The sequence below is a fragment of the Triticum urartu genome, chromosome 3A (assembly GCF_056163025.1).
Source record: "Triticum urartu cultivar PI428250 chromosome 3A, HENAU_Tu73, whole genome shotgun sequence".
NCBI lineage: Eukaryota > Viridiplantae > Streptophyta > Magnoliopsida > Poales > Poaceae > Triticum > Triticum urartu.
In genome coordinates, this window is record NC_141875.1 from 55,640,533 (window position 1) to 55,651,618 (window position 11,086).

Consider the following 11,086-nt stretch of genomic DNA (forward strand, 5'->3'; position numbering starts at 1 on the left):
AACACAATTTTGAGACTTTTTTGCATTTGCAATCAAGTTGAATGTTCAGTGGCCCAGGTTTGGGATGGTGATAATCTTAAGTTAACTTTTAGAAGATGTGTAGACAATGCGGGTTTTGAATGCTGGATTCAGTTGGTAGATCTGGTCAAAAGCTCTCATTTGAGTGATGAAGCTGACTCTCCTATTTGGACTTTGGAGGCGAATGGAGTGTATTCGGCGAAATCTTTTTATAAACAAATCAACTTTTGGGATGTGGTCTCTGATATTGGTGACAAGCTTTGGAAAGTCCTTTGACCTCAAAGAATACATGTGTTTCTTTGGCTAGGTGCTTATAACAAGATTCTTACCCGTGATAATTTGGCTAAGAGAAGACTTGTAGAAGATTTAACTTGTGTGTTTTACTCTGAAAACGAATCTGTGCAACACTTGTTATTTGATTGTGTGGTTGCAAAACAGGTTTGTGATTTTGTCTCTAAAGCTTTCGATTATCCTTACATCAACAATTTCAATTATGTGTGCGCCTTGTGGCGAATGCATAAAAGGAAACCCGTGTTTAATTTGACAGTGGCTGCATCCTTATAGAGCATTTGGAAATTAAGAAATGATTTATGCTTTCAGGCCGTATCTGGAGAAGTGTCAAATGTGTTCTTGCGAAGCTAAGCTCCCATCTGCAGCAATGGAAAGTTCTCTGCGACGACGCTCAGGCAACACATTTGCAACGGTGCATTCTCCTCTGGAAAACGTCACGGAGAACTTCCACGGATCGCCTGGAGATGATCGTGAAGGCCGAGAAGTTGAAGGCGTGCAAGGGGTTCTGTTAGATTTCTATGGTGTTTTTGTACTTCTGGACCTGTAATAAAATAAATAGCTCTAATACTTTGGTTTGAGAGAACTATGCTCTCTGGATCCTATCTTTTAATTAGCTAGGGTGGCGTCACACCGGTGGGTGCTATTTGTGGGTGTTGAACAACTCTGGTTTCTGATTTCGCTTCATTAATAAAATGGGGCGGGGGAAACCCTTTTCATTCATAAAAAAAGATTACAAAATAAGTCCTATAATTAATAATTACATTAAAATATCCTAGAATTATTTTCTTCATGGTATAAATATTTGCAACATGAAATACTGACAAGACTTCTATAGAAAGACTGTGGTCAGATTGGAGAAGTGAGGCCACTCTATAATTATGAAATAAAATTCCTTTTCACCTTGAAAAGTAAAAACAAACTTTTGAATACACTATGAAGATGCAAGGTTCCTCTCACCTTGCAGCACGGCGAAAATCCCTGGCAACTGCCTGTGGAGCCCTAAGGCCTTGTACAATGGGAGGTGCTTAGGAGAGGTGCTTAAAGAAATAAACCAGAATTTCCTTAAGCACCGGTGCTTATTTGTAGAGAGTAGACGCTTAACTAAGCGTCTCTCCTATAGAAATAAGCACCGATGCTTCAAAAAAATCCGGTTTATTTTTCTAAGCACATCCCCAAGCATCTCCCATTGTACAAGGCCTAAGCCTCTCGTCTCCCTATCCTCCGCACTCAAGCGAGGTATAGACGCTAAGCAACAAGGAGGGGATACTTCTCGTGGGCCTTTAGGTCTCTTCAGCCCATGTGTTTATTACTGCACCTATCCTTCAGCACCATTTTATTCGGCCCATTACACCACTCCGGCAAGGCGAGGACGCTGGGAAGCGGCGCGGCACCCACGAGTGCCCCTCCGGCGAACGGCGGCGATGGACGGGAGCGACGCCGACCCCGGGACGGGAAGCGGCGGCGGGGGGTTCGAGTGGGACGCGGATTCCCAGCTCTACTACCACGCCAGGTTCCCCTTCCTACCCCCTACGGTCTAGGTTTCTTCTTCCAAAGCTCGAGCAGTTGCGGCTGCTCGAATCCATTCTGGTATCCAGTTCTTCCCCAGGCGGGAGCGTTGATGAGTGATAGAATCATTTGTTCGAGAACGGGCTGGTAGTTAGTAGCAAATTTAGGGACATCAGGGTTCAGGGGTTAGCATGCATTGCTGCCCCAGTGCAGATTACTTGCGATTATTTACATTTTTGGGTTAAATATCTGTTGCTGTTGTGAATTTCACTTGAATATGTACTTCTGTCTGTTTGTGAAAGGGGTTGAATCTCTCCTGTTTTGGAATAGGAAGTTTTTTTTATGATGCATTGTCACAATAATTAGCAGTAAGAGTCTAAGAGAGCACATAGGGTTAGTTATGTTAGAGCATCTCTAACCGATCCCTTATAATCAGTTAGAGGAGGATAAAATCATGTTTCCTCCTCTAAAGTGCACCTAACCGGACCCTTATAACCGTTAGTGGAGGATATTTTTTACTCCGCGGCGGCCGCGGCCTTCAAATATACTCCGCCCACCCGCGGAGTAAAAATTCCCCACACCTCATCTCTCCCCCTCTTCCATTCTGCCGCCGCCCAAGCCCCACCGGCGCGCCCCCACCCCCACCCCCATCCACTCCGGCACCACCCCGCCGCCAAAAATGACTGGATCTGGCCATTTTAAGTGAAGAAATCTCTGAGTTTTAAGTGAGTCTAGCTGTGTTGATTTTGCATAAACACTGGACAGTGGTCTGCTAATTATGATAATCACTCGGGTGACCTTTTTGACTGTGCAAATACTTCATTTCTTATATCTGTTCATTGTGTTATACAGAGTTTGGATGATTTATGTCACATTCACTTCATTCTTCAACAGTAAATCAGTAGGTGCAGAATACTGAGCACAAATAGCTTGTAATTTGCTTGATAGTTCATTTTTGTTGTTGTATCGACCTAACTTATTCTTTGGATACAGTTTTTTTTTACGGAGCTACGGCTTTGGATACAGTTCATTTTATAGAAATATAAGGCTTTCTCTGTCCAAAACTCTACTGTACTCCTCTGTTCAGCATATTATTCATCCTTCTCGTTTTGGTTATCTTCTGATGTTTACTTACATTTTCAGTACTGGGTTTTACCATGACCCTGTCGCTGGCTGGTACTACAGCAGCACAGATGGTCAGTACTACATCTATGAGAATGGAGATTACGTGTTATGGACTTCAGATGCGGTACTTACAAGTTCATCTGGTTCCTCAAAATTTCTCAATGTATCATTGTCTTGTGTGATCTTACACCCATGTCCATATTCAAACAGGGCAAGGAACCCAGTGTACAGAGTCCATGTGATGAAGCTAGCCAAAGTTTCCTGGAATCCTCTTGTTAGTCTCATTAGTTGATAATGCTGCAACTTTTGAGGGCATATTTGTTCGGCATCTATATCTATCTTGGAATAAATTGTTGAAATATAAACATGCGATCTTTAGCTTCAGAACAGTAACACCAGCCATATCTGAAAGGGAACCTGTAGCACAGTGTTGTAGTTTTGTTTTTCTTGTATAGAAAGGGTCCAGGCTATCTTTTTGGGAAACAAATCATGAGAAATAGAAGTCTTTGTAACAGTTGGTATTGGAGAGATAATGCGATATTTTTTTTACATTTAATAGCAGGACCGGAACCGGATATTCCACATCAACCGCCATCAGAATGGTTCTTGCATAAATAATCACTCTCTCTTATCTGATAAACATCTTTTTTAGACACCTGATTCTTTTGCGCTTGATTCTGTTATTTCTTTTACAGGCTGGAGGAAACACTAATTAACATGTATTTATCAGGATACTCTAATATAGAGGTCAACACTGAAAATTTACTAGGAGAATCACAGATAAGTGGTTAGTAACTTGAATTATTGCTGTTTTCCCCTACCTTCTTGTGTTGTGGGATGCTGAAAGTCTGCACTGGCAATTCTAATAAATTTATTATGGTCACCAGAGGAAGGCAAAAGTGATGCAGTTGAGAACAAACTCAGTAACGTGGCTTCAGATAATGCATCAGACTCTCTGAATGATGCTACATTACAGCAAATAGAAGATAAAATGCAAATCGAGAGCTTCACAGTTGTGCATGAATCTTTAGGGGAAGGTGAGGGCCATCATATTACTATCTTCATTTTATTTACTGAAATGCTGAGCACTGACACATGTTAGGGATTATCTGGTGTGTTGTCTCTGTGTGATGTGTGCGTCTTACTGATATTTTGCTTTGCATATTGTTTCCCCAGAAGAAGAGAACTGGCTTTCTCAGTATGGTCAAGTAGAGAGAGTAAATGATGAGCTGCCATTGTTTCCAAGCGTTGATCTTTGGGACTGGCATATGGTCACAGAACCTGTTAGCAAAGGTCAGCCCATGACTAGGCTTGTGGGACGTTTAACTAGGGGTTCTAGTAAGCTTCATCCTTCTCTGCCTGCTCGTGGTGGCCTTCTAAGAACCGCTCCTGTTCGTGAAGTTCATCTTGATCTTGTACGTGTTTCATCAGGTAAGACTGGATACTTGGATAGGGTAGAAAGATAGGAATGTGCACCGCTCTTTTGATACCAAGGCGTAGATGGTTTTCCTTCCTAATATACTTCCTCCGTCCTCAAATAAGTGGACATATAGAAATTTTAAGACAGATTATGGGGTGGAGTAGAAAATGCATCGGGAAGGTGCAAGCCACTATCTCTCTCCTCTTTAATTCCCCACCTCGAATGAGCTAAGTGCATGTAGAAAATGAGGAGACCTGTTGAATGTTATTGGGCTTGATTCCCATGTGATGAGACAGAAACATCTTTTCTACTTTAAAGTGCATTGGGAAGATAGAAGCACACTCTTTTGTGGACAAATTTCGAATGCTAAACGTCCACTTATTTGAGGATGGAGGGAGTAAGTTTCTTTTGCTGAAACTTGAATATAATATGATGGAATTTTCTATATCAGATACCATTATTAAAGCTTACAGTAAGACAGAATACTGTGAAGAAAAATTTCCGCTGTTCTTTGGTTGACAATTATTGGGCCTAAAACTCCATGTAATACTTATACTAGTACTCATGTATCAGGGAAGTTGTACAGGCTGAGGAACCCAAGCAGAAAATACCTGGCCTCTTTATCAGCGTATGACTCTTCGAACCCAACAAAAGATTGGGATTTTCCTGACCTATATGCCAACCCTAATAACAACTCAGATAAGCAGTCTACTGCATGTTGCCTGTCTGATGTTGCTCATGAATCTTCTACCGGGGAAGGTGTTTCAGCTGCTAGTGGCAAGGTAAGTTAATGTTTAACTGATTCCTCTCGTTGCCATTTACTGAAATATTGTCTAACCTGTTTGTTTCCCAACAATTTATTGATAGTCAAACCCATTTGGAGATCTATTTACTGAAACATTAAGTTGGTTTTGACAGTGTTTAACTTTGTGCTATTTTCAGCTTATTAGTAATTTTGAATTTTGCAACCTATTTGTTTGTCATCTCATGCCGCATTGGAGATCATGTGATTGGGAGCAATTGTTAAAAAACATAGAAGAAATCTTAAAGGCTAGAGGAAGCATCAATGCTTCCTTTGTCTAGTGAGTACTACTCCTAGGTAACAATTTAAATGCCCAACGTTAAACTCAAGAAGTTTGATATTTATATAGACAGAGATTTATTAATTATTTTATGGCAACAATGCTTTCCATCGAATTAGAATTTTATTGACAGTAGTTTTATGGCTTATGTACACTATGTAGCCTGATTCTGGGTGTTTTAAACAATGTATATGCATGATTGAAAAGTTAAATAGAGTACTGTATCATATTGCCATATCAAAATACATTGATAATGCTATATTGCTCCATGTTCTAATCTTTCTTAATTTCATCATCTATGGAAGTTTGGAGTACCACCTCTGTTGAATTGTTTCCTTATACAGCCACATTTGTAATTTATGTTGTAAATAACAAACTTAAAGCATCAGCGCTGATGTTCTTGACAACAATATTCTGAAATGTCTGCAATATTTGTAGGAGCACAAGATAAATACTTATAGGGACAGGGCTGCTGAGAGAAGAAAGCTACACCGCGGCTTAGGGATAGGACCTGGGCAGAAGCAAAGTAACGGCATGAGTTCTGATGAATATGAAGATGCAATCGAGGACATGGACTCCTTGGGAGCTGGACCAGTTGATATGAACTTATGTTCCAGCGGTTTGAAGTCTGCGAAGAGAATCATGGAGAACATGGGCTGGAAAGAAGTATGTGTATATCTTATCTGTACTGTTGGACTTGGTATATGCCTTTGCATTCTAGGATGGAAAAAAATATACTATCAAGAACAACGAGAAAAAAATTCAACTCTATAAGAACAAAAAATATTCTGTATATATAGTTTTTTGTAAACACCACTTCTCTCGTATCTCAGTGCCTGAGGACATCAGGGCAGACATATCTACGAAGAACATATTTCCTATAGTTATTTCTCTTTTGTGTGCTAAAATACGTTTCTGAACAGTTTATTTAGCATGTATAATATTTGGTGAGGCATGTTTTTCATTGATCAGTTTTTTTAGCAAACACATAGCAAAATATTGATAAGTAATCTATTTCTTACACCGAATATTCGACTTTCCTATTGATTTTGTTTTATTGTCAAACTTGTTTAGGGAGAGGCCCTTGGTAAAAGCAGACAGGGTATTGTAGAACCTATACAGCCTACTTTCAACAAACATGGTGCTGGTTTGGGATGGAATCAAACCCGCTGAGAAGTTCTGATCTCTGAACCCCTGTACATGGTGATTCCAGCCCACATTTCTTTTACCTCCGGAGGTAAATTTTGCATCTAATAAGATAGTGAGAATGCACCAAATTTATATATTCATTAGTTTGCAAAACTTCTCTCAAGCAGCTTAAAAATTGGAACTTAATAACTCATACTGGAGAGCATATGTTGAACATAGTTTGCTATCTGAGACATGGAAATTCACTGACTATTATTTTTGGTTGTATCTTGAAAGTGTAAGTAGTAACTTCTCAAACTTTGGCATGGTTGATTGAGGTGTAACTTCTACGCAGGATAGGTGTAACAGATTCATGGTCATCGCGGCAGTCCTGACTGTTCCAAGGACATTGTATTACTAATGCAGTAAAGGTTCTGTTTCCGACTTATGTTTAATTTGTCCTGTACTGCATGTAGGAAACCTATCGTGTAGCTGAAGTTGTCTGGATTAAAATCCTTAAGGATGGCTTTACCTGTCATTTTAATATAATCTACATATTTTGTGCTTTTCCACCTGAGACCTGATAAAATGTGCAACGACCTGGAATTGCTCTTTTAACACTGTTTATTTCTCTATTTGTAATGTGACAAAATGCTTTTAAACCTGTGGATTGTTGATCATGCTTTTCTTAGGTGTACTACTCCTATTTAGTAGTAGATGCAATTAATTTCTATTTACGAGGCACTAGGAGTCTAGGATACCATCATATCATAAACATATTTCTTTGGAAGTAGCGTTATGCTATGGATTTCAGCTTCATTATCTTATTTAATGTCATTTGACTGACAACTAGTACCTCGGTTCTTCAAGAAATTGCATTCATTGGATTGATGTAGAACAGTAGCCGAGGTTCATAAAAATGCTAGAGTGGAACTCTTGGCCGTGCCACTATACTACGACGTAAGTGAAAGAGCACATTCGGGGTCTAATAGGATTGATTAGTCATCCTGATCCTGCATTTCATGCGGTGTGAATTAGTACCTTGGACAAGCAAGTCTCTTGCATATGACAAAAGACGCTGAGATCATATGATCAAAGTGTACTGAAAAGTAAAGTTAGTCTTCCTTGGGAGTGATTAACAATCTAAATGTTTTGGGAGGAGGCTGGGGCTGCTCATTGTGCACAAGCAAGGTATATATGTACCGCATATGACAAAAGACCAATGAGATCACAGAGAGGAGGGAAGAGGGGTGGTTAGGACTTACTATACGCGTACTTTTGGCCTAATTGCTTTCTAGGGCGGAAAGAAACCAAAGGGCTCAATTCCACGACCCTGGAAACCCGGGCACTGCTCCCAATATGTGGCTATGTAAAGAACAGTTCTTGGTGTCCTGGTGTGGCAATCACTCTGATGTGGGTTCAACTGCCCAAGTGTGAGTTGACGCCAGAGCTACTCTGACGTGGGTTCACACTACTACTATTTGAATCTGCAATGATTTACTACTACTTTCGTCTGCATAATTCATCGTGATTGTCTGCATCTTTTGTTGCTAAGATTAAGCAAGAGACCTTATGCACGTTTTTTGGTCCTGCAGGCACCAGAGGATACTGTGGAAATTTGAATTTCAGCAGCGGTTACCATGGATTGACGAAGTTCTTGCTCCTTTTGTGACTAATCTATTTTGATTTGTAAATATAACAAGAGAAATCATTTGATGCGACGGTCAAAATATCCATCTCCATTTACTCTTTTATATTTGTTAATGGTGTTATAGTTGATTTGCTGGCCCCGACCCTTTGCTCATGAAAATGATTCACTCTTATGAAGCCACAGTAAAGAGGATTGATCCATGTGAAAGAAGAGGTGAAACTGAAGAACATGCGATAAACAAACAGAAGGAAAAACCAACACAACTTCTGAGATTTTTCACTGGAGTTGCAAATACTTGTTCTACTGAACAGTTGAAGCCTTATACGGCGAAGCTCTCCTCCATCAATCTACTAAGGCTTCACCAGTTCCTATTAGGTAAAGCACACAAACGAAACTCTCTTACTCCTAGATAATTTTGGCCTTGGTATACTGTCAATTCCTAACTTCCCTCCGTCCTAAAATATAAGATTATTTTTGACACTATCAGAGACGGAGTGGGTAGTACATCGTAAGCTTTGACCGCCAAAATCCTTTTAAGTATTTAGACTGGAAACTTGAAAATTACATGTGTAGATTTGTCTTAAAAAGTGTTCACATAGTACTATAATTGTGTTGAACATTATGCATATAGTAGCACTAAACTACTGATGAACGTTACATCTTAAACTGTGTCAATGTTTGAAACGTCACTTTTTTTTGTGAGGTGAGGTGAGTAAGAGCATCTACAACCGGACTTGCAAATCCGGCCCCTATACATCCGCGGACGCCCCTCGACACGCCCGAGAATGCATCCGAACCGCCCCTCTCGTGCCCGGTAGCCACATACCTCAAACCCCGACTCTTAAATACATGCAAATCCATGCACGTCCATCATACACATCAATATCGCACGTAAATAAAAAATGCCGGTAGCGAAAATACATAATTCTTATATAAAAATTATTTTAAATGCACAACTCAAACATTAGCTCTTTGGTTTTCGTTGTGGGTACACATATGCTTCACGAGATCATTGAGTAGCTGCGCGTGCACCTCATGATCTCGAAGCTTCTGATGCATCCACAAAAAGTCCATAAGCTGATTTGCATCTTGATCTTCCGGCATTTGAACTTGTTCTTTAGGCACTTCAAAACCATTGGTTTGAGCTACACCATCATCCTCATCCTTGATAATCATATCGTGCAAAATAAATAACATGTCATTAGCTGCCACAAACAATTCCCCAACAATCTTGAAGCACTCTGAATGCCCTCTTCACATCCTTACTGCTTCCTGCATTCTTGTAAAGTCGCTTTGTTTGTCGCCTTGTGGTTTGGATAGATGCCATCGGCAAGATAATATCCCATGTTGTAGTCATGACCATTGACAGTGTAGTTGCACGGCGATGATTCCTCATCACAAAGTCTCCTAAACATGGGAATTGAAGCACGCTGATGTCGTTACGAGAATCTGACATTCTGAAGAAAGCATGTCAAATCCATAAGTGGCCTCTTTGGCGTGACCCTGATACGTTCCATGCAAATCTTTGAGGCAGTTTTTCCATTGCCAATGCATGCAATCAATTGAATCGAGCATTCATGAAAATCCTCTCACCTCTCCAAATAGCCAACAACTTTTATGTGTCATGCACATTTGGTTCTCTCGGATACTCTGCTCCAAACACTTGCATCATGACAGTAGGCAAACCTGACAGTATTCTTCAAGCATGTGATCCCTCCTTCCCTCGTCCGGACCATCTCACCAACAACATCGACGACAGTACCAACTGCAAGCATTCTCAGAGTAGTCGTGCATTTCTGCTTAGCAAAGAAAGAAAGTTGGCCGCAACAATCCCTTGTGAGCTTGAAGTAGTCATCGTGTGCCTCCACTCCCTTCACAACGCGCAAAAACAATGGTTTGCGCATACAAAAATGGCGACGAAACCATGGATCATCGGGAAAAGTTGGGTCCAGAGCAAAGTAGTCCTTGTGCAATACCCATGCTCCGGAGACCCTATCCCGACCGATCACTCTTATCCCTTTGATTGAGCCCTTGAAATTGAGAATATACTCCACTTGCCGATCCATTTCCTTTTGCATGCTCATGAGCATGATCATGTTCACTTCTTCGTCTGAATTCGGCGAATCGAAGAACTCATCTTCAATCATTTTATCTTTGTCAGTCCATACTCATGGCCCGAGGAAGCATTGGAATCCATCATTTTCCCTACGAATAAATCACAACAAAAAGAGTACTCCAACAAAAATGGGTTGGACAATGGGTTGAACAATAGAGCGCAAGGGACAGCCCGATAGTTGCCGGACGTACCGCAGTGGCGTCCGGGACGGTGACTATGTCCGGGCGGTGAGAGCATGTTTAAAAGGATTGTTGTGCCAGTGTTGGCGGCGACAAGGCTCAGGACGACTTTGGAGCAAGGGTGACGGTTGATATACGAGACGTCTGGCGCGAAGGAAGAAGAAGAGAGGAGAGAACAAATGAAATCGATAGGTCGAGGGAATAAATTTGGTGCAATTTATGATGTGGATGGGTGTCGATCCAACGTGACAAACATGCTCGATCGCGCTCGGGCCTCTCCATATTCATCCTATATTTGGCCTGGATACGGAGTCAGTCCAGGGGTTTGAGGCGTGCGATCAGGCCTGATTAGGCTGTTCACTAAGCACCCAACATCAGCCGTGTCTCGATCCATGTTTGACTCAGCATGCATGCATGGCGGGGACGAACCCCTGCCACTGCCGGTTCCATCGGGAACGTACGCAACGTACTGGCGTCCGGGCATCTAGCCGTGTCAAATCATTGGCACTGTTGTCCGGCCTCGACAGGAAAAGATGCAATCGCGATTTCCCATGCCACGTCCTTACCTCA

General features: G+C 41.2%; 1 protein-coding gene across 4 annotated transcripts; it reads left to right on the forward strand.

Moving 5' to 3' along the window:
- The first annotated feature begins 1,641 nt into the window (after window positions 1–1,641).
- On the forward strand, window positions 1,642–8,349 carry LOC125542776 (D111/G-patch domain-containing protein). Of its 4 annotated transcripts, none has more exons than XM_048705946.2 (12): window positions 1,642–1,819; window positions 2,959–3,064; window positions 3,151–3,214; window positions 3,500–3,542; window positions 3,636–3,727; window positions 3,828–3,977; window positions 4,117–4,371; window positions 4,934–5,142; window positions 5,881–6,108; window positions 6,517–6,679; window positions 6,926–7,001; window positions 8,166–8,349. In XM_048705946.2, the coding sequence occupies exons 1-10, from the start codon at window positions 1,731–1,733 to the stop codon at window positions 6,613–6,615; spliced, it is 1,335 nt and encodes a 444-aa protein (XP_048561903.2). In that variant the 5' UTR covers window positions 1,642–1,730; the 3' UTR covers window positions 6,616–6,679; window positions 6,926–7,001; window positions 8,166–8,349. The 4 variants fall into 4 exon arrangements, with proteins under 4 accessions (XP_048561903.2, XP_048561904.2, XP_048561906.2 ...); XM_048705947.2 differs by having other exon boundaries at window positions 6,931–7,001; XM_048705949.2 differs by having other exon boundaries at window positions 4,117–4,233.
- The last annotated feature ends 2,737 nt before the right edge of the window (window positions 8,350–11,086 follow it).